General features: G+C 39.3%; 1 protein-coding gene across 5 annotated transcripts in view; it reads left to right on the top strand.

The window, feature by feature from the left end:
• BIRC6 (baculoviral IAP repeat containing 6) overlaps positions 1 to 24,233 on the top strand; it is a 176,726-nt gene that overhangs the window by 135,692 nt on the left and 16,801 nt on the right. For all 5 annotated transcript variants that reach the window (XM_048299366.1, XM_048299368.1, XM_048299369.1 and 2 more), the window contains one exon: positions 17,753 to 17,963. In XM_048299366.1, the coding sequence (XP_048155323.1) occupies positions 17,753 to 17,963 (211 nt within the window). The remainder of the gene's footprint in view (positions 1 to 17,752; positions 17,964 to 24,233) is intronic.

Here is a 24,233-nt window from a genome sequence, read left to right as displayed (position 1 = left end):
GGGGAATTTTCACCTGTGTATTCTGACCATTCACCTTGCTGAGAGCACCTAGCAATAATAGAATTTTCAAGCCACTGTACTGTTTTAACCCTCACATGTTCAAAATCAAACCCTTTCCTTTGTGAAAGGGGGAAATAGTGCAATGTGCGTATTTTGTTTAAAGATTAATGATATATTTGCAGCTCCACTGCAAATAACCAGCTAATTACGATGTTCCCACAGAGAGCAGCAAAAAAAATCCCGAAACATTTCTTGGCTTGGTTATTGCTGTGGTTGAGGTCTCATAGTGATCTGCTGTTTTTATAATTGTGATGCAACTGGCACGTCAGTGGCTATGGTGAACCCCGGGAAACAAATGTGTCTGTGCTCCCTTTGCACACAGGTGAGGGGCAGAGGTGCCTCCTGCACACCGCAGTTCAGATGCAGTGTTTGCCATGGTCTGACGGCGTTTCTCCCTGATGTCCTGCCACTGCATCGATATGCGTGTCTGTGTGGACGTGTCATGAATGGGTTTGGGAAACAGACCCAGCCGAAAATAAATCTCTAGCACAGCACAGTAAGAAGGATGGGGAAGTAGCTGCTTACGCTGTCAGTGGTGGCAAAGAGTTGCTGTTTGGAAGAAACAAATAAAGGTTGTCAGACTTAACATTTGTCAGTTATAGGAAACTCAAGGAATTCATCCATGTTGGGTGGAAGCTGTCATTTACAAATAACTTCCTTATAGCTATAATGCATCTCCAGTGTGAAGAGAAAATTTCATGCAAGATTTCTCACATGAGTGAAGTGAGTAATATATGTTGATTTTAAAACGCCTTGATTTATCCATAATACTTGATGATATTTGGAAAGATGGGGAGATACTTTACATTTTGTGTAAAATAACATTAAGAACCTGGGAGTACATTTTATAGATGCCAGTAATAAACCCACCCGTTTTGGGGTGACCATTACATGGTTATATAGTATTTGGAGTTCGGACACTGGTATCCAAAAACAGCCTAAATTTAATTCTGTTACTTCCATCTAGGAAGAGCTTTCAAGCACTTAGTAAGACTTTGGCAACTCCTCAGTAACTGATTTATGTGGTATTCTGAGAGCAGGACAAATTTGGTTGATTAGAGGTCACTCTGTTCATTGCAACTGAAGTCTTTTATTGCATGGGAATAGACCTTAGGCAATACAAATGTATGTCATGTTTTAAAGATACTCACACTTCAGGGGAAGCTGTCAAGCTATCTTGTAAAAACTCAGTGGTATAAATTCAACAATCTACAGTCCTGATGCTGCGATGATCGTTATCCTGCTATACGCTACCACTACGAGTAATGTGGTACACCCAGAGCATCAAAATTGCAAAAAGAGCAAGTTCTCTTAAGTGTATGTTTTATTTTTCTTCATGTGTTTTTATGAATTAATATAATTTTTGATTTTTGTGTACACTGAAATTATTCTATATGCTGTATTTTTTCATTAAAATAGATGTTTTGAGTCAGATAGTGTCTAGACTTAAAAGTCTATTTATGTTTAAATGCTGTAATGAAATCCAAAAGATCAGTTGTCCATGAAGACTGTTTCCCTTGTAGTTGTTCTGAATTTTCCCCAAGATGCAGAAAATTATGTGAAGTGAGGTAGCACATGTATCCTGTAGGTGATGCATTCTAGTTTTCTTCTTGAACAACCTCCAAAAACTTCCCTTTATGAGGTCTGATAGATTTTAAGTTAAATTGCAGAACAATAGAGCAAACTGTGTCTCTTGGGAGATGCAATAATATGCACAAATTAGGATGAACTGGCTGGTTTAGCATAAGCAATAAGTGGATAGCCACATTCCTTCTCCTTTAGTTTTTTCTTTATTTCTTTTTTTTTCTCTCTTCTGATACTGTTTTCTTTGTGGGTGCTGTTAGCCTATTTTTTATGATACAGATTGATGTGTGATGCCCTTGAGTCAGCAGTGATAGGCATGGCCAGGTTTCAAAGTATTTTTGTACTCTTCTGGTGAAAAAAGAGGAAGGACTCAGGTCCTTCATCTGAAGCAACATAAGTTATTTTTAGCTTTCTTACTATTCTCTTTCATGGCTCTTCTATATATTTCAGCTCAGCACTTACTTGATTTTGACATTTCAGCTATATGCTACATCTTGTTTTCCTTCTGACTGAGGAACTTCCTTGTCTTTTGGCTGCTGTCTGGGGGTTTTCCTGATTTTGTAACTTAGCTGCTGACCCAAAATATCCTTGGAAAAATTCAGAATTCTCTCATAAGTAACTACAGAAGTTTCTCTAGTCAGTTCCCACCTGACAGCTTTCGCTTAGCAAAAATTTTCTTGTCCCAGTCTCTGCCACTTGCTCTGAAGTAGTTCTGTGTTAAGAAGTCAGTTAAACAAATGTGAAATAGTACCAATTCTTCTGCCACACCTCTTTCAACACCAGCTTCTCTTCATACTGGTCAAGCTCAATTCCTGTGATCATGGTCAGAATTGACACTGCTATTTTGTCAAGAAAAGTGGTAAGTTTGACAATTGAGTAAAAGTTTAGAAAAAGCCTTTGGAATATGTCCCGTGACATGTCACATATTTGTTCGGAGAGAAGTATTTAAATCACTATCTTCATGTACTGAAGCAATTTAGAAGTTGGTGACTGATTAATGTTCCTGAGTTAGAGGTGAGGATTTCAGCCCCAGCTGTGTGTGGTGACCTTCTGACACTGGGCAATCTTCATTTTTCATATTGTACCTTTATATAAAGTGGTTAGTAACTTTTAGAATGCTTCAGTTCAGATTCAGTGCTTTTCTCTGCAGCTCAAGAGGGGTTTTTTAATCAAAGACAGCAGGTTTTTGGGACTACTTTTTCACGCTGGTTTGAGTGTAGGCTTCACGTTTCTCTAGGAGTATTAGAGTTTTCAAGTATCAGTTTTTTGAGTTCTCATCTTCATAAATTTTGTTGTGTTAGAGGAGTCCGGTACGTGAATATTGAGTCCTAACTGGGCAAGCACAGGGGAAGCAGAGTAGGGATTGTAGTCCAGGCGGGTGGCTCTCAGGGAACTGCAGTACTACACCAACTTCTTCTTTCTCCAAAATCCTTAAAGCATCTCACCATCTGAGAAAGAGCTCATCTTGTCTGTCTTGAGTTTTCAGATGACCAATCTTGAAAAACAAAACAAATCTAGAGGTTACTGCGATCTCAGCATCTTTTGCTATGTTTCTTTCCTCTGTTTTGTCATCTTTATTGGAAATAGTTTTGGAATAAGAGGATGAAAGTATTTGCCTATGAAATCTCTTATGTCCTATTGCAAAAGAATATGAATATATACTTGTATTTTCAAAGCATTTAAAGTAGCAGACTGTTTTCTGGTAGATACTGCTTTTGGATTAGAACTATAACAGAATTTTTTTAAATGTCAAAACTGATTATCCATTTGACTGGTTAATAATATAAAAGATTTCTGAAAGTACAAATTATAAATTTGTACTTTCAGCTCTACTGTATTGCAGAAATGTGTTGTAATTTATAAGGAGTAATTATGTGTTGAAACATCATGGCATTGAAACCTTTGAAAATTAAAAACCTAGTTGTTACAAGCAACGAAGCAGCTTAGATTTGGTTTGTAATTGGGTACTGGATTGCATGACAGATAAAGCACTTAGTCAAGACTGAAGCTTGCTACAAGGAGCTAATTGGAGGTATTTTTTTTCCACAAATTGATATTTAGCTAAGTTCAGTGAGAGACTGGATTTTTGCTTCAATCTTTATCTGTTTCTGTACTGCACATTGTTTTATATGGCTTTTAAACATAAATTCATGAACTGGTGGATCTTCATTGATTTATACAGCTGGTGGTATATTTTGCAACTGCATGTACAGAGAATAAATACCTCAGACTAGCTTGTGACCTGTGGCCCCACTCACTTGATCATAGTGAATGAAAGTGCCTTTTAAATTTTCCAGAAGGAAAGGATTTTCGTGGTTAAGATACTCAAGAAATATCAGGTGAGAAATAGGAAGGTGTCTTGGTTTGAAAGACAGGTATCTGCTAAGGAAGGCAGAAGCCTTCCTTGGAATGGCAGATGCAACCCCCTTCCCTCTGAGTTACTATAATTTTGAAATCAAGGGGCTTTTAGGCAAAGATGTGGGAAATAGGAATAACAGTTCTTTACTATATATATATATGTATATAACCAGTCAAACAAAACAACAACAACTATGGCAGTAACAGCAATCACAAACCCAGTCCCAGCCTTCTCGGCTGTCAGGCCCTTTCCCCTCGGGTGCAGTTCCGCTCGCAGCCGGCAGGGGCGCTGGCGGCTCCCGGTGAGCAGGGCAGGTGCGATGGTTCCCCCGCGGCTGCAGGGGGCGCTCCGGAGCGAGCTCGGGAAACCCGCGGCTCTGGTGCCCTGGGATCCCGGGAAGGGATGGGACAAAGGCTTCACAAACCCCTGGGCAGCTGATCCCGGTGTCTGGCTGGACCCTCGGGAACAGCAGGCTGGAAAGGCAGGGAGGAGCACAAATCCCGGATGGCAGACGAGGTGTATCCAAACGGGGAACCACCCCCGCCGGTCTGGGCAGGCAGGGCGAGCACGGCTACAGCGCAGCGAAGGCTCGAAACAACGGCGGGGCAGGGCGGCCACGGCCCGGCTCCCAGCGGGGCAGGGAAAGCGGCTTTGGGATCCCGGGGCTTTCCAGCACAAGGAAAAGCAGCCCAAGCAAGCAAGCGCCTCTCTGTCCAAACGCCGGAGACCCAACTGCCCACACACCCAGGTGAAACAAAAGGAGCAGCCCGGTCTTTTGTTTCTCTTAAGCACCCAGCGATTTGTCGTCTCAGTAACAGTATGGGGGAAAATTCCTTCAACAGAAAAAAAACTAGACCTCTTACAACCTCAACAGAAGGGTAAAGATGAGCTTTCAGTGGGGGTTCTCACATCCCACATTATTCTTCCTTCTGCTTCTCACCCACATGTTCTTTGTCCTGCTGCCTAAATGATAGAGTATTTTACTCTGGGATCAGGAGTCGGGTGTTTGTTTTTATGAGCCTTAAATAACAGAAGTTTTTCCAACTGATGACTAAGCTTCTGAGGGTGCTTTACAGGACAGTCCTGAAAACCTAAGTAAACAAGATTTCTTCCTCACCTGAGACCACTATGAATTTCTGGACCTTTGTGGTTACAGGATAATATGGACTGTCTTGAAAGCTTGAGCGACAGACTGCTCATGTATCTGTATCTGCCTGCCAAAGACCTGTTATTTTTTAAAATTCCCCTTTGGATCCACTCAGACATAACTCTTCGGGTACTAAGCAGAGATATACTTTTTTGACAGACCTTTATGCCTTGCACTCCACTGCGTAATATGTCTTATGTAAAAGGAAACTAAACTATGGTGTTTGCCTTCCTGCCTCCCACAGATGAGTTACCTTTCTTAATAAGTTTTCAGGGGAAATACAGTTAGATGCTTATCCTTGATACAAGGATGTATAGAAGCTAACAAATCATACATGAGATGCAGCTGGTGCTCATTTCATTCCTGAAATTAGTTTCTGTATGCTTACTTTTAATTGTTCACTTGAGAAATAAAAAGTCTGGGTGATTGTCTTCAAAAGTGTTCGGGTTTGGCCATGAGTGTTCAGTGAAATTCCCTCTGCCAGTAGACTGTCACCATCTTGTGATGGCTGTTTAATTTTGAGAAAATAGTGCAGGCCACTGCCCTGACTGTTCAAGGCATGAGACAGTAAAGTTTAGCGTTGAGGGAACTTATCCTTAGGCTTTCCTGGACCATTTATCTCATTGCTAAGGCCCACGAGCATTTCACCCAGGAGTTCCCTTTTTTTCCTTCATCAGAAACCGACATTGGTAGCTGTATCCCTGCTCCCAGGACAAGATTGGGAGTCTGTAAGTACTAGATTGGCTTCCCCTCTGAGGATAAACAGTAAAGGCATTCAACCAGCCCTTTAAACCTGGAGGTACCACACTGCATTTTTCAAAATTTCCGGTATAACTATTACCGGTCCTGTCATTTTTTCTTATTTTACTTTAGTCAGACAGTACATCTCAAGCAGTTTCATTTAGGCTTGGTAATTATGGTTGGGAATATGCATGCTGGATGTCTGAAATAGAATGCTCTGTGGTGCCACATGCTACAAACATTCACAGATTTTACTAGAGGCATTAAGAATTAATTGTAAAAATGATGCCTCATTACCAACAGGCTCAGTCTTTTTTGAAAAGAGAATATGACTTCAGAGGAGAATGTGACACCACACTACATGTCCTACAGTTCCATATTATACAGCAATGTCCAGTGTGCTTTCTTCCTTTTTATTTTAACTCTTGTGCCTTCCTGGTAAGATACAGCAACCACTAACAGGACACAAATGTTTTACAGTACACAAAAGACCTCTGAAAGAACTATAAGTAATACATACTCAGTTTTTTGTTTCTCCATATTAGTGGCTTTCTCAAGTAGTGGCAGCACAATTAGATAAGCTGTTAAAAATTTCCCGACTAAAGAAACGAACAATCCCTTTCTGTTCATGTGCAGAGCAGATTGCCAGGGTTTGTTGTAGACATTTTTGCTTTGCTTTTCCCAAGAGCAAGCTCACTGTACTTTCAGGGAAGAGTTTTGGGGTGTGTAGCTCGATGTGCATTTGAAGAACTTACTGAGATGAGGGCTGGCTTTCATCTTCAGCAGTTGAGAGTCTTATTTATTTAGTCAAGTGATAGGCTTTCATTTTCTGGGCATTTGTCATTTATTTCTTTTGTGTTCTTTTTCCCTCTCCTGTTTTTGAAAATAAAATACTGTAAATATATCTGGCACTTCCCATATTGTTATGCAGGCACTTCCCATTCATAGTATTTCCTTTCTTACTATCCTCTGAGGGTATTCTTAGTCCTGACTACAAATCCAAGGAAATGGATCTCTGTGGTTGAAGGAAGTAGTCTGTGGTAAATTACTCCAATACAAAGTATAGTTTTTTATGATGGAATTTCTATCTTCTTGTCCTCTCTAGAGGACATTGAGATAATGCAGCTCATTAAAAAAAGAATACTGTATTTTATTTTGAGGTTTTTTTGTTGTTCTGCTGTAACATAATGGGGGATGATCTGTTCTAGTAAGTGGTGCAGGAACTTGCATGAGGTTGTATGGAAGGTGCAAATTCTCCTATTCCACAAGTCTGAGATGATTCTTCCAATCATATTATTAATATGGTTGATATATTTACCAGATAAGAGCTATTTGCACTCTAAGGCACTTTGAATATGCAGTGAATACAAAGGGTTACCCTTCATTTAACTCAGACTCAAGGAGGCTGTTCAGCTTTAATTTTTCTTTTCAGCCTGCACTTCGTGTGTTTACTAAAAGCCCATCTTGGTATTTAAACAACCAACTATTCTCTGAAATATATGCTGGAGTGATAAAAGTTCTGTTTTGCGTATGCACAGCGGCTCTGCCATCTTGGCCAAGCGAAATAATGAGATATTTAATGCAGAATGAGATGCTTAAATAGTCTCCTTTCTAGCCCCTGAGGACATGATCTTGTAGGTGTGCTCATGCATACAGAAAAAATAAAGCACAGGAATCGCACAGCCTTTCATTCCAGTAACAGTGTTGGTATCCTCTGCTGACAGAGCAGAAGACCTAAGTCTTGGCCTGTTTCCATCTGCTGAAGTAATGGTTTAAAAACACTCCACAACTTCATTATCTAATTTTGAATTTCTGCATCTATTTCTGCAGCATGTGCAATGAAATGGCAGGTTTCCATCTTATTTTCGATTCCCATCTTACTCTAAAATACTAGTGACTGTTTTATGGCCTGGAAGAGGTAACGCTCAGACTGAGGACCATTTCAAGGTGGCTGCTTGCCCACTCTTCTGCCAAAAATAGTGAAATCACTGTTCCCTCCTCCATTGCAGGGATGGTGAAAGTCAGATTAACTTTTATAAAAATCCTGATCCACGTTCTGAGGGTAGTGATACCTTTCCTTTCATCTCGGTGTAGTGTTGCACACTTAAGACACTTAACATGAGATGATAGGAAAGCTTCCACCTTCTTATTTATTTTGAATTTATTTTTACTTTTTTGAGAAAGGGTTGTTGTGCAGGATATTTAAACCTTGTATTATTCTCTGCAGAAAATATTTTCTTATTTTCCTAAGTGGAAGGTAATTTGACACTTCTAGCTTACCTTTACTATTAGATTTATTTCAGTACATCGACCTGAAATAGAAATCATTGGTCCTTTCTATCTTACTAAATGCCATACTAAAGGGTTGTATTAGTAGTAAGTTTTTTTTTTATCCCTTGACCAGGCAAACAACTTGTCTTCGTGCAGTCTCTGAATTCCTTTCTTTATATGTGTCTTTCTTCACATTTTTAATATATTTTTTAAATTATTTTGTATTTTATTTATGCCTTTCTATATATTATTCTTTATTTATTTGGCAATATAGAACATTCCTAGAGCATTGATGCTTCCTTACACTTGTTTTCTTTTTTGATGCAAGCATGATTTGGTTAGAGCTTTATGCTTTAATTGAGTTCCTTCATATTTTGATGGTTTTAAGAGCTGGTAGTGGGTAAATCCAGCTTTCTTTCAGAGGAGAGATTATAAAAAGTTGCAGTGAGGTTGGATCCCATGGCAGTATGTACTTACTCTTCAGTACTTTGCTCACAGCCTTTCTACACTGGGCCACTTTTTCAATCAACCAAAACCAATGAATACACAATTCTGCGTTTTTAGATTTCATTAATTATTCTTTGTTGATGATATATTCCCAACCCCCCATATGAGATTGCTCTGTAGTCTCCAAGAATAATCTGTCCATTACCTGACCACCTTTTCAGGTTTATTTGGAGCTCTGTTTCATGGCAGAGAGTGATCCCTAGTGGATTCCATTATGAGGGACTACAGTGTGGCATTAAATAGTAGTATCTCCAAAACTGGGGATTATGTGTGGTTTTAGTAGCCACTTATGCTTTAAAAGCTCAGTTTGGTTTTCATGTCTTTCATACTGTTTGGGTTTCTTTTTCCCATCCTTTCAAATGCAGGAAATTGTGTCTTGTTTATTCAACTGTACACATTGGCCTAATGAAATGCCTTCCACTTTTTCTGGCAAAGGGTTTTTTCTGGGTTCATGGATACATGTGTGAAAAGTCTTGTTTGACTTGACTTGTAAACAGAACTTTCCTGAAAATACTCAATTTCTCCAAAATCAAATATTCTTTAAAAAATAAGCAAAGCAGAAATGGTTAAGAGCAGTACTTTTGAGCCACTACAGATGACTGACCAACTTCCCTGAGCAATGCATTTTGCCTGTATAATTGAGCACAGTTTTCATCTCCTGTTGCAGTTAAATTTTTTTTTTCCAAGTTTCCTAGAACACACCGTAATAGTAATGCCAAGACAGACCAAGGTTGTTAGCCTGCTACTTTATCACCAATAGTGGACAATAACGGGCTGACATGCAGATGCTACTTTGATATTGCTAGTATGTTGCCAAGGGTGGTGTCCCCTCATTTATTAGCCCTTGATGGCCTGTTCTTACATCAATTTACCCAATTACTTTTGAACCTGTGATAATACTTACTACCCTGACATTTAGTGCTAAGCTTTTCCAAACCTTAAAAGTGATGTATTGTGTAGTGTATGTTCTTGTACAAATGGCACTATTTCTTCTAATGGTGTGCCCATTCCTTTGAATATATTGATAAGTCCAATTCTACTCATTTTCTTGCCACTGATAATTTAAAAGCAATGTCTTTACGGTACTCTTCATTAGTCACTGAGGCTGCAATGTCTTTATTTCATTTTAGATAGTGCAGCAGCTCATTCTGTATCTTGCATTGTTTAGTCACCCTTCTCTCTCTTTTCCAGGTCTGTCCCATCTCTCTGATAAAAGGGGGAAATGCACATGGTGTTGAAGTGATTCTAATTACTGAATGCAGCCTCAATAATTAATTTCTAATTTGTCTTCAGCTTTTCTTACATTTGATCTGATTTTTTTGACTGCTAACAGGCTCAGTGCTGACATCACAAGAACAAAATGTTCAAGCTGTATCTGAACAATAATAGTAATAATTTGGAGCATGACACTGTACCCATTAAATTCAGAGGCCCACCCTTCTTGTATTGTTTTACTGCTCTGACATGGGCTTTGTTACTCATGACCTGCAAGAGTGCTTAACCGCTTTCTCCTGCTTCATTATTCAGGGGACTAGTCCCTCCTGATGTCATTTTCCCTAACACTGAAAACAGTACTGTGAAAATGCTGGTGTTACTCCTATTTTTAAAAGTGAAGAAAAAGTCAAGCTAATTAAATTATTACAAGATGACAATATTTGGAAAGCTTTTGTTTCATTTTTACCTAAAGGCTAATGTTTTCTTAGAGATCTGATTTTGAACTGCTCTGTGGGCAATCCCTTTTTCTGTAAAAGCAGAGCGGAACACAGCGTGTTAATTAGGCCTATTATAAAAGAGGCTTGCCCTGGGTTGATTCTGAAACAGAAAATCAAGAGGCAGCAGAGCATGACGTATTTGGAACTGACACTATTGCCTGCAGCAGGGACTGCATTCATAGATCATATGTTTGCAAAGATGCAGCGAAGGGGGGCTGAAGAACGGCTCCAGTTTTAAAATATTTTGTAAAAGGACGTGTGGCCCTGTTGGAAAGACAGAGTGCCTCACTCATGCTTGGCCGTCTATGTGGCCACAAGACTGTGTCTTCTGAAGGTTTTAATTAAAAATACAAAATGAGTGTTTCCTTTGTGTGGTTTTTTTTTGAACAGTGGTGTTCATAGCAGCTGAGAATCTTTAGTATGATAATGAGATCCTGAAGTCTTTAATTTGATCATAGCTATGGGTTTTAAGTTTGTGAATAACATACTGAGGCATAAAAAAAAATGTCCTCAGTAATTACTAAGCATGTTTTAGGAATGGTGTAAAATTGGCAGAACTTTAGGATCTTACTTTTAGTTTATTTGGAGGTTAAAAAGAGTGAAATAAAAGAAAAAAGAAAAATGTAGAGCCAGGTGAATGTAGTACTGTAGTCGTGATCTTAACGTTGGTCTTAAACTTTAGTGAGTAGCAGGGTAATGAGGATGTCTTATTTTACTTTTTACCTGAGCTGATGATCCCATATCTTTAAAACTTAATTACTATGAAAGAAAAAATAGGTCACTTGTAATACATAGGTACTTTCTTGGGGGTTTTGCAGGGGAGATTTGGATACCCTGTAGTAAATTTTGAGCATTTGTGTATGATACTAATAGAACAGTTTTATAACATAGTTACTCTACATAACTGTCAGTGGTTTTCTTTCACATTGCTTAAAACAGAAGCAGGATTACATGGCTACTTCAGAATGAATATTTAACGAAACACAATCATTCCTCTTTCCAGGAAGATAAAACATCGTACTGAAACAGTTCCAAAACAAAACAAGAAATGAGATTTGGAGGCATCTCTTGGGTTACTGGAAACTTTACCCCATGCAAGAAGGAGGCCTCCCTTACATTTCCTGGGTTTACCATATGGGTTCTCTCCAGAACACGTTTTTCTTTTCAGCTACTTCCTTTTAATTGATCATTCATGATCATCTCTCTCATATTTGCAGTGGCAGATCTCTTTGGGAAAAGAAATAAAAGGACTGTAGTTTTGGAATAGTTTTCAGTGGTGCCTTCTGCTGTGGCTGCCAGCACAACCTTCTTTCCTTCAACAAAGGCAGAACATCAGTCATGTGTATCAGTCAGAAGTAAAACAAGATAGTACAGAAGAAAAATACTTCTGTGGGCCTCTAAAACAACTGAAATTCACTAGATCCTTAAATAATGAGTGCAGAAAATGAGAAGTTACATACAGGAGAAAGATTGAGAGCATATATAGACAGCTTTTCTCAGAGCACAGAAGCAAGGAGGATCTGCATTTGGCAGTGTCATAGTTGTAAAACTGGTAAAGGTGTTGATTTTTTATTTTTCCTCAAGTGGCTGTTTTGGGGTTTTTTTGCATCAAGTTTGTAGGCTCCTTTGGGGTAGGAATTCCTAGTACAGTCACAGCGAGAATCACAGTGGGGAAGGCCTTGACACTAGATGCAAGTAAAGCAGAACTTTTCATCATTTTCTTACTAATCACTGTTCTGTATTTGTTTCTTTAATTTGTTGTAAAGTGTGAAGATTTTTTGATATAATGGACGTACTATATTAATAGTTTGCTTAATTTTAGAATAAATGTGCATATTCTGTATGATGTTTTAAATATCCTTGGCAATGGAAATAATCTTATTCATAGCCAGTTAAGCTGAACTGAGGATGTTAAATCAATTGCAAAAAAAATTTATTGCTGTTCAGTACTGTCTATTTAATGGGCCATTAGGCCTGGCTATTCTTTGTTTGAGCATTGTATAATATTAAAAGAAAGCAAAGGAATATTAGACTCAGTTGAGTCATTATCTTGCTACAGATATATGAGAAATTTAAGGTGATACCTTGATCCTGTGAAACTACCCGCCCTCATGTGCTTTTTCATTATATTGAGGTTGTAATTGCATATGGCTAGTCTTAGATATTTGTAAGAAATAGATCTATATTAGTGATGAACAAATAGATTTGTGGAAAGCAATTGAAACATTCTGAAATCAACACAATCTTTAAATGTTAATCGACTGCTTCCCAGGAATAAGTAGGCATAGATTAAAAGTTCTCCAAAATGCCTTAATATCCCATGATATTTAGGCACATGAAAGACTGCAGTTTTTGAAAGACAGGATGCTCAGCAACTCAAGACTTCTTAACACAACTTCAGTCATACTCCTTTTCCTTCCACCCAAATCAGACTGATTGTTATTAGCATATAAGGGAGATTTAGTTTTATGAAATCTCTATTTTTACCTATTTAGCCTTCATTCAGCATCTTTCTAAATTGCAAGTATTGTGGCAAGAGACTGGCTGAATTGTAGTGATTCTAGTAACACTTGACCTTTATTACCAAAAGGATTGGGAAAAGGAGGGTGAGACCTTATCCCCAGATAAGGTTTTCCAGATGTTTGCCATCCCTACCCTACCTATCTTAGCAAATGGCAGTGACCTTAATGAGATTTCTGCTTTCCATAAGCACAACAGAATAAATCTAGACCTGAGATACTTTTTTGATGTGAACTGTGAGCAAATATGTATGCTGCCTGTTGCCTCTGCTAATCATCAGGGACAGTAGGATATGGATGTGGTTTTTGGACATGTCCACTCACAATTGCTTAATTAATAAAACAAAGGTGGTAATAAAGATGCTACTGTCAACAGTTGTGTGTGGTAGCACTGGTATTCCAGCCTTTAAGAGCACTGCTGCCATCATCTGGCCACCCCCCCCCATGGTGCTGTTGCCCTGCTGTTCTCTGTCACCTCCTGCCCTGCCCTGTCACCCTGGGCTGTCACAGCTGCCTCTGGGCCCCCGTGAGGGGCCGTGGTGGTTGTCCTGCAGCTGCCTGCTCACGCTCCAGGTTCAGCTGCAGTTTTTAGCCTGTGCTCTGCTTCATGCTCTGCTGGTTGAACTAGCTAACTGCTGGTATAGCCAAAAGGTGAGACCTTGATGTGTATTTATGCAGTGCAAGTGGTGAATCACATGGCAGGCTGTGGGGGAAGCAGCTTTGGTCAGGTGGTGCAGAAGCCAGTTCCCACCTCTGGTTTTGGAGCCTTCTCTGAAACACCACGGTTGTCCCCAGGCAGACCTATCCTGACAGCCCTGGTTAAGGCAGACAAGGAAGCAGGATAAAACCTGAATGCAAATCCCTGCCTTGAGTCTAGAAATGAAATAATTTAATCTTTACTTTTAAAGTATGTGTCATACAGTAATCATTTGAAGAAGTGCTCAAGAAACCCGGCAGAAGTTCAGGTGGGCTCTCTGGGGCAGCAGTTCTGTTTGAGAGTCAACAAGGGGGAGCTTCTGAACTGGTCTGTGGGGCTGGAAGCTGAACATTCCTCAGCACTTCACTGAGCCACAGAATCAGGGAGCACCAACAGCACAAAAATGAACAGATGTGACAGACACTACAGCTGGTGGGAGCTTGACAGCCAGGACGGTCTGAATGTACTTGGTGCAGGAGCCTGAGAGCCCCAAACTGAGCTCTTTGTGAAAGGTATCTGTCATTATCTAGTAACTGTTTTGTCTTTGGGATAACAGAGAATCCTGGATAATACACCCATCTGTCATTTTTACAAAGCCAAGGATTTTAATCTCCCATTTTCATTTTCTTAGGAGTGCTGTGTATTTGCAGTTTGGTGTGCTTACATGCGTGTCCGTAGAAATCAAAGGTTGTTGGCACCTTCTTACACAACCAAAGTACCCAAATAAAAAGATTCTGGCTTATTACATATGTGCTAATGGTATTCAAATTATAGGTCTGGTATAAGCAAAAGTATTTGTTTCTGTCTCATGGCGTGTTGGATTTTTTTTCTTACAAGAGAAGCTATCATATTTAATTCAGGTAAAGTGTTATTATACACCTTCATTGCTCAATTGAGTCAGACAAAAAAAGTTAGATATGTTCCCAAGGGAGAGCATACTTTGAAGAATACAGTGGTTTACTTTTAACATTTGTTCTTCACTGAAGTTTATATTTGCTTGAAATCGAAATTGTTGGTGTCTTAGTTGTCGGATACCTTTATGTGACGATAGTTGTCCAAAAGTTCTATTGCTTCTATTTGGTGGAAATAGGCTTTTTTAATTTGCAATTTTGTATTTTATGTTTTAATTCATGTTTGTAGTATTTCAATTCAATTCCCTTAAAGGACTTTGTTACAGGATCAAATTCATTTTTTTTATTACAAACCTGTGTCTTTTATATTTATATATCTGAAATACTGTCCCCAAATAAATGCATAATGATATCTAAAGAAAAGACATGTTTCCTAAATCCCAATTAAATATGCTGCAAACACTAAAAGCAGTAAGGATGGTGATGGAGTGTGAGTGGCACAGCCTGAACATTGAGGTTCTACTTGGAATGCTGCTGGACTTGTTAAGCCTCTCTCAGTGCAGAAAATTGCTGTTAGGACATCTGTAGGTGCAGCTGGTCATGCCAGGGGGAGGTGGACAGGTTAGCAAAGAGTGGATCTGGGCCAGGGGTGTAATTTACAAAAGATTGTCTTCTTGTTCTAGCGGCTTAAACACAGTGTCTGAAAAATTGCATAGAGCTCAACATTTGCACAAGTCTTCTTCATCTCTTTCAGAAAGCAGAGCTGTATCTGCAGGAAGCATACACTGTAAATCAGCTTGGCATTCTTTCAGTTGAAAGCAAAGTAGGCACAAGGAGTACGTGAACTGCCAGATGAAGATAATAAACAGTAATTTGCCAATTTTGAGTCATTTACCGCAAGTTTTTCTGATATTTATCTAGGTATTCAGTCTCGATGAACATTTTGAGGATTTAGATTGGGGATGGAAGGGAGTTCAGGCATTTTGGACAGAAAAATACACTTGCACAAGTCACAATTCTTAGTAGGTATAATAAAGGAGAAAAATAGCATAAGACACATGATAGTACCAAAAATTGAGTTTCATGGAGTCTGGCATTAAGGTAAAAGAAATTAGTAGTTGTTCCCTAAAAGATTGTTTCAAATGAAGCCAGGTGGATGCATTTCATTTTTTTCACATGGGAACTATTGCAAAGCAGTGCAAGTGAGTTGGATCTGCTAAAACCAGAAATCTCTCTCATCTCTCTGGAAAACATTCCCACTTTAAAGTTATGTCAGTTCAGTTCCCGTCACGACGGTAATTTTGAACTTAACTATCCATGCAGCAAAGGAGAGGGCAAACCAGCATTGAACGATTTGAAATTATATATTCTGGTCTCATGAAAATTTCATAGTTTAAATAAATAAATAAAAGCCTTCCAGAGTGAAATGCCATGGTTATCTAAGAGGTCGTATCTCTCCCTCACTCACTATCCTTATAATAAACAGCTATTGATTAAATTGAGGAGCCACTTGGTCTTCAGCACTACAGTTGGGAGGTGGTTTCTGGCCAGGGCTACACTATGGTATGATATATTTTATGGTTGCCCTTTCTTTCACCACCCCCCTTTTCTATTTTTCTTCTTTTCTTCTCTTCCCCCCCCCCCCCCCCCCCCCCCGTTTTTTGTGTGTGTGTGTGGTTTTTTTAAAATCCACACATTATCAGATCTATTTTTACACATTGTGGGGATTTTTTTGGGGGGCAACCATTGTTTATATATATATATTTTATATATATATAAATGTAAGAATCAGCAGATAATCGAAACTGATTTCTTAATGCCAGGGTTTAAATTTGGTTTGCTTTAGATATATGGAATATTGTGACAAGGGTTGTTTTTAGAGCCATGATACCAGGCCTGGCAGATTAATACTTTGTTTTGGTAAATTTTCTTCCTGTTCTACAGCACTTCACCCAGTTAAGAGTTTGTGCCATTGTAATGGACTCAAAAGACAAATAGCAAGCTGTTGATTAAAGAACTCCTGGCAGAGATAAATCCAGTCTTAAACCTGCATAAACTGGCTTGTTGAATTTAGCTTGGCTGTTTATACTGTCCCATCATGCTGTATTTAGAGCTAAGGGTTTGGTGACAGGATTTGAAAGTTTGTGATCTGCTTTAGCTTGGAGGATGAGATGTGCTAAATGAAACATTAAAGAGTTCTTCTGTGCTTTGTTCTGTCCTAATGTGAGTTGTCAGAGGCTTTTTATTGTCTGGGTTTTTTTGCTGGAAAAAGAATAAATTTATTTTACCACAAACTCAGTCATTTGTGAATACTTTAAAGCAAATATTTTCTGCAGTTATGTTAAAAATAGCATGTCCTAGGGACAGAGGAAGCAGCTGTGTTAAACTATCTGCCTATTGCTACATTTTCAGGATTTCTATTAATGATACAAAGTCAGTTGAAATGACATCCATTACATATTTGTCCAAACAAGTGGAGGAGAAAAATAAACATTGTGGTGCTAGAGAATCCGTTAGAATTGTGTATCTCTGCCTGTCTTTCCTAATCAGAGGAGCTGATGCCTGTACTCTACCCACAGTTACTTCTATAACACATACATATCACACTGAAAAGCACTAAGACAGTGAGGTTTGCCTGCCTAATGTATGTTCTTACTCATCTTTACTGATTTGTGGTTCATATGTATGCAGATAAAATTTGCGTGCTCTGAAGGATGCATAATGGTTTTTTAAATGATACTTCCTTCATGAAAAGAAGTAAAACTAGTCTTCTACTTAGTAGATGACTTCATTCATTTAAGGACCATGAATATTCTTGCAATAATGCAGACAAATTTTCCCAAAGGAGAAGATGACTGTAAATAAAGTGGGTGATGTGAAAGTCTTTATTAATGCTTATGCAGTTAGATTCAGCAAATGCTACTCTGCTACACCATAGGTTACAATTTTTCCACCATAGATTTTTGTTTGTGATTACTGTCAGCATACAATTTGAGCCAGGACTGTGTATTAAGTACTGGAAATGAATATAGCATGTGGTAATCCTGTTCCATACCTTGTTAGTGCTTTTGTCCTCATGTCTTTTGTTAACCTTTGTTTCCCAGATATCTTGTGAATTTCTTTCTATACAGGTCCATTACAACACAAATTAAAAATGGCTATTACAAAATACTGTATTTTATCATTTCATTTCATTAGTATTTTAATAATTACCAAAATCTAGCTTTTCTATTTAAAACATCTGTACTAAGAGTGAAAGGGCCTCCAGTTTTAGTAATTTTTGTAAACTGTTTGTCTCTCTTAGTTTTGGATATGGCTCGACACGTTCCCCTGTACCGAGCTCTGCTGGAATTGCTCCGTGCTATTGCATCCTGCACATCGATGGTGCCGTTACTTCTTCCTCTGTCCGGAGAAAGCAGCGAAGAGGAGGAAGAACAGTTGGAGTCACAGGCTTCTGTTGGGACCTTGTTGGCTAAAATGAAGACCTGTGTAGATACCTATACCAACCGGCTGAGGTAAGCACTTTCATCAGCCCTATCCTTCATTTAAACTGTATCGTTGTGGTTTAGGACTGGTACTCCCCAAGGTAGTGTTCCCACCGAGATGCTCCAAACCACGCTGCCCCTTGCTAGCTCCCACCTTCCCCTCCCCTTGTGGTGGGCTGGAGAGGAGATTCGGAGGCACAGAAACTAAAAATTATGGGTTAAGAGCAATTTACTGGAAGCAGCAATGAGATAAGAAAACAGTATTATAAACAACAACAATATTATACTGAATATTATAAACAGCAGCAGTATTATAAACAAAAGTGTATAAAAGAGAGATTGATTTATATGCAGAAATGCTCAGCACAGAGCTCAACCCAGCTGCAGTTACACCACCCTGACCCCTCCCTCCAGCTCAGAATGGGCATTATCCAGCTGCTCCTGCCAGTGTGGAACTGGCACCACCCATCTGCTCCCTCCACGATGCTTACTTGACCAGAAGGAGCCCCTTCTTCCCAAAGGAGAGTCCCTTTCCCCTGCCCCAGCACTGGTCTGAGGTGGTGTAGAATAACCTCTGGGTCCTGGCCATGCCCGCTCCTGGATACTGCAAAAATTAACCCTGTTCTGGCTGGAACAGGACATGTGAATATATGAATATAGAAGTGAAAAAAGATTGAGTTCTGTGTATTTCTCTGGATGGATGCTGCCATCCAGAGTGAGAATATACCATCTGTTTGATCTAGATTTGTATGTATCTGTCTGGTTTACTGTACTATTTAGAGGGAATGGTTTTGGTATGACAGATAGGAGCTGGTAGATTTGCCTACTCTTGTCATTTCATTGGTAATTATAAATGTTGCAATGCAGATTTTGATTTCTTTATTTTAATAATTTTCTGCTTCCAGTAATTAATTGGTTTCTTGATTCTGTTTACTTGCTTCCAATTTAAAGACAGCTTGTTAAGAAATAATAACCTGTCCTTCTCTGCAAAATTTAGCACTGTCCCTAAGTATATGCTGAAACATCGTGAAAAGAAGGTAAATACAATGTCAGGAAAAGGTGTGTAGAGAATGTTCTTTCTCCCACTATTAACTCGGAATATTTACCAACCACTACCCAAGAGACTTTTTGAGTAGGAATCTCATTGTTGGGGAACTCTTTCTAGTAACTCGTGATGGACTGGACTTTACCCATAAATTTCTCTAATCCTTCCTGACTGAGATTACAAGTCTTGCTTATCAAGCATGAACAGTACCTTTAGTGGCACTTTTTTTTTTTTTTTTGCTAGCTTAGTGCAGAAGAAACAGAACTGGGAAGGACAAAAACCAGTTCTTTATGTTGGATGCCCGCCTAAAAGAGTCAGCTTGTGCTTGCTGGCAATATTATATATATCATGGTATATGTAATCTTCTTAAAACAGGAAAGATATTTGGCTTCTGTGTAATCCATTTCCAATATCTGTGTATATAATTCTCCACCAGAATAGCTGACTGTTTTTTCTTTGCTAATCTGATCACACATTAGCCTCGGATTTAGTGGCCATGGAAACCTGTATCTTCTCATGTCACTTCCCCAGGCTGAAGTCTAAAAAGTTTCTCTGTGAGAATGGTGTGTGACTACTGTTCATAAGCTCCTCAATTTTGTAAAGTAAATACAGTATGAGTAGTTCTTCAGTGCCAGCTTAGGATCTGGAAACAAAGAAGAATTCTAGAGTCACAATTGGTAGTATTTTAATAGTAGATGGATTTGATAAGAATTCTGTGGTCGGTTCTTTGTACATTATCTGCACAATTTTCTTGTTTTACTTCGATATACCAGCACAAAAGGACAGCTTGTCTTTTACTCGTTGGTTTAAGCATAGTGCTGTTTGTCTTTAAAGCAGTGTATAGACAAGGATGAAAACAACAACAGTCTGGAATCACTGGAGTGGAAGGTTTGAATTCTCAGCCTTTTAGTTGAAGGTGTGCCAGAAATATAAGCAAGTGTTGGCATGAATTTCTTAAATGGGACAATCTGCTGTTCCTTTTAGGTCAAATTGCCAGAAGAACAACCCATAATTATAGGTTCTAGTTTCAAAGGCAAAACATCACATCCTCTGAGCAGCAGACTTGCATGTCTACCAAATGTCATCTCCATGTTGGAGTGGGAGTGTCCACTTTGATCCAGAATTTAAGGGGAACAGTTTTGGACTCCAGTTAGCACTGAATTTACTTTCAAAGGCCATAGTATTCTGTTAGAAAACTGGGAAATTTCTGGATAATGGAGAAGACTACGTTTAGTTATGGGATGATTTCTCATGACTGTTTTGACTGCTAGGGAGTCAAAAGCCATCAGTAATTGGAGAGCAGGCAGGCTGGTGTAGTGAGTTGCCACGAGGGCTGAGTTTGAGACATCAGCTTGCTGGGATGGCTGAGGCCTTTGCTGCAGAAAGCTGCTGATGTGTCAAAGCAGGAACCACATCTGCTGGGTGAGCCTCATGCCAAATGGTTGATTCTGGCAAAATGAGATGGTGACTTATTTATGTGATGTATTATATAGCAAGCTTTCCTCTAAAATTCGTAACTATGCTTCATGGGGATGCTGGAATACAACCAGGTAGGCCTGAGGCATTTTCTCTGCTATGGTTTTTCATTGTCTTCACTGCTGTTTTGGAGAACTTCTATGTGAAAGAGTGCAATTTGCAAACAAAAAATATTTTCTTTAGAACTGGGCCCCAAGAATCAAGGCCTAATTTGTTTTAATTTACTTTTCTTCACAAGACAGCTATCAGTTCCTATTGCTGCATGCTGAAGTTCAAGTTTGGAGCTGATCGTTGTCTGCAGGAAGCAGTCCTGCAGCCTCTGCTTTGGAATGCTGCAGCTTCGTGTCCGTAAATAGTGCTTCAAGCCCCAGGGTGGGGCAGGTGGAGCCATCTGGGAGGAGGTTACCAGCTTTCACCAGTGGTCATTTGCAAAGGCACAGTCCCTTGCTTGTTTTGCCTGATTTCAGGAGATTTGTTTAAGAATCTGTGAATTACTGAAACCTAGGCTAGTTTTATCCCAAGACAGTGAACCCCAGTCTAAGACTGAGCAACATTGGGCTATAAGCACTCTGGTGCCCAGGGGCTGAATGGTTCATTGGCTTTAGTCTGCGAATGCTTTGATAAGGGTATCATTCTGTACCACCACATTTACCTCCAAGTATCAGGCATGGGTGAGGAAGTGTTAGTATTGACTTTGAAAATTAAAGTTGCCTTGGGAGCGTATAATTCATTATTCATTTAGCACAGCGTAAAGAGAAGGCTGTCATCTTCTAGCACAAGCTAAATTAATGGTTTAAATTATTAGCATGTACACTGCTGTCTCTTCTAGCAAATATATTAGTGACTGTCATCTCTTTAAATATGAGTTGACATTTCTCTGCTTTTTCTTCAGTGGCTGAAAAACTGTATGGGGAAGTTTCTGTGTCTAAATTAAATATCTGGCTCCTCCTCCACTCAGAAAATCATAACATTTAGATAAAGGTTTTTCCTGCACTAAAGCTCAGGAGTTTGATAAAACTGTTAGCTATCTGCATACACAGATTTCTGTGCAGGCTGATAGAGTGCAAGGAAACAGCTGAAGTATCTTACTGGCTTTATGACTTCACTTCTGATATTTCATCTCTTCCTTCATATGGTGTTGAGAGAGCTGTGTAGTTCCCAGCAACTCCTTCTCTCAAGCTGGGGCCCTACTGGTGCCTCTGGATCACTCATGTATGATACACAGCTTGGAGAGAGAATGAGTCCAGGCAGGACTGCAGCAGTGCAGATGACACCAAGAAGGGAGAATGATATTTTCTCAGCTAATAGTATGTTTTGCCCATGTTATACATGCTCATAAATGGCAGAGTAGTCATCAGGTTGCTTTTCTCATGTGCACACAAAGCAATGCCATGTGTTTCAGGTCACACTGAGAAATAGTTTATGGACAAAAAAAAAAATCATCTTCAGTAAAGCTGTAACTTTGACCTTGGAGGACTCCAAGATTGAATCTGATCAAGGAGTTATTTTGTAGGGTCCATACAGCAGCCACAAGGCTGCAGCAGGCTCATGGAGGCTGCTGACCTTTCTGAGTGACTGGGACCCTCACAGTGACTCTGAGCTTTGTTTCCTTTGTGTGTTCTAAGATTCCCCAGTGCATCGGTGATATGTGTTACCCTTTGAACGTTTTCATGGGCTTTGAATTACATTTTTGTCTCAGCTCTTTTATAACCATACAGTTTAGGTAATAAAATAGACTTTTAGGTTTTCCAGACCAGGATGTTTTGTTACATAAGGGAGATGGGTACATAGACCAGATTCACACCTCCATCTTCAGTTCCAGAGCTGTGTGAGATTTTAAGCTTACAGTGCACCTGTTCTCTTTAAATTGCATTATTTAATAGCCATGATAAACACGTTTTAAGGATATGTTTTTAGAAAGAACTGCTGTCTTCTAATGTAAAAGAAATATAAAATGAAGTCTAATAGTTCATGTCTGCAATGATTTTCAGTTCTATCTCAGATGGCAAAACTCTATGAGCTTTAAAAATTATCATCGGTGTGAGAGTACATATGGCTGGGGAACCTTTGACAGATTTTCCCATCTAGAGTCTAGGGAATTACTTGGTTTTCTGTATGTTGATTGTAAATAAACTGAGAAACTGTAATGTACTGGTAAATTTCTCCAAACATTTTTGAATAATGCTGAAGTAGAGAATAAAATAGTGAGGCAGATGCCTACAAGAGAGCTGGAGAGGGACTTTCTACAAGGGCATGCAGTGACAGGACAAGGGGGAATGGCTTCAAATGAAAGAGTAGGCTTAGATTAGATAGTCGGAAAAAATTCTTTACTGTGAGGGTGGTGAGGCACTGGCACAGGTTGCCCAGAGAAGATGTGAATGCCCCATCCCTGGAAGTGTTCAAGGCCAGGCTGGATGGGGCTTTTAGCAACCTGGTCTAGTGGAAGGTGTCCCTGCCCATGGCTGGGGATTGGAATGAGATGCTCTTTAAGGTCCCTTCCAACCCAAACCATTCTGTGATCTCACAAACCGTGCAGGACTGATGACACTAAGTTGATATTCTTTTGAATCAAATGAGGGTAGGAAGACAAAAGAAAAAAATGGATGTCATCATTCATAGGAGTCTTGCATGCTATGGCAATATCAGTTAGTTTGTTCCCCAAAAGTGGGGAAAAAGGTTACCTTTAGCCTAACTAACCATTGGAATATACAAGCAAGACTTGTGTGAGGAAGCTAAATGTTGATAAGGCAGTATGTCTAATTTGGGGAATTTGTGTACCAGCTATCTTACCCTCCCTAAGAAACTGACTGAAATCCATGATTAGGCAGAATCAAGGTCAAAAATGAGACTTGGATGGGGCAGAGGTGTGGCTGAGTTAGATTTATTCCTGCATTTCATTTCCTAAACTGCTCTTCCACAGGTATGGCCTGACTCCATTATGTAGACACTCACACAAGCCCCAGATACCTACGGTTGTCAGGGCAGAGCTGTTTTGCAAACACGTGATTTCAAAAGTCTGTTCTGAGGAGAGGCAGGGCAGGGCTTTTCTGTTGTGCTCATGATCGCAGTGGACAGAATCTCCTTTCCTTGGTGGCACAGGAGATGTTTGGAGAATACATTCTCCATTGACAGGTCAAAAGTGCTGAAGTGTAACTGTTGTGGACTGCAGGGAGAACAAGAGGAAATTATGTTATTGGTACTGAATGTTTGCATTTGAGTAGAAGTATCCTTTCGCTACTGCTTCAACTAGATATATATTCCTTGTCTGCTGAGGTAGTTGCTGTCAGTCACTCTGTAGGAGTTTTTAAGCATGTGGTGAGGCATTTTGCTTAATGAGGTCAACATCTTGATTTTTTTGATTCTAAGACCAAATAGAAGGAGGAAAACCAAACGAGTAGTCTAAATTGTTTGTAAAAGCAAGTGGAAGATAAAAGAGTCACAAGAACACTGTTTTGAAAATGAATTTGTAAGAATTAATTTTGTTTTCAGTACCTTCACCAAGCAGATTTTTATTGCTTTTCACACATCTTTCTCTTGCATAATGCCCACTGACATTTACTTCAGCCAGAATTTCTCCAAGGCTTTTGTAGCAAATAGCTTAAGGCTTCTGCATCAATAGCAGGCAGATCTAAATCTTGTACCTTTCTAGGGACTGGTAGCTGCTGGCACATGCATGATGTTAAAACCAGTTATCACTGAGGTCTGGTAGGTTTAAATATATATTTCTGAAGGTGCTTAGTAGGTTATTCAAAAAATATTGGCATAGCTTTCCACAAGGG

The sequence above is a fragment of the Corvus hawaiiensis genome, chromosome 3, assembly GCF_020740725.1.
Source record: "Corvus hawaiiensis isolate bCorHaw1 chromosome 3, bCorHaw1.pri.cur, whole genome shotgun sequence".
In the NCBI taxonomy this organism is placed as follows: Eukaryota; Metazoa; Chordata; class Aves; order Passeriformes; family Corvidae; genus Corvus; species Corvus hawaiiensis.
The sequence above is the reverse complement of the archived record's forward strand: the minus strand, read 5'-3'. Positions and strand labels throughout refer to the sequence as shown.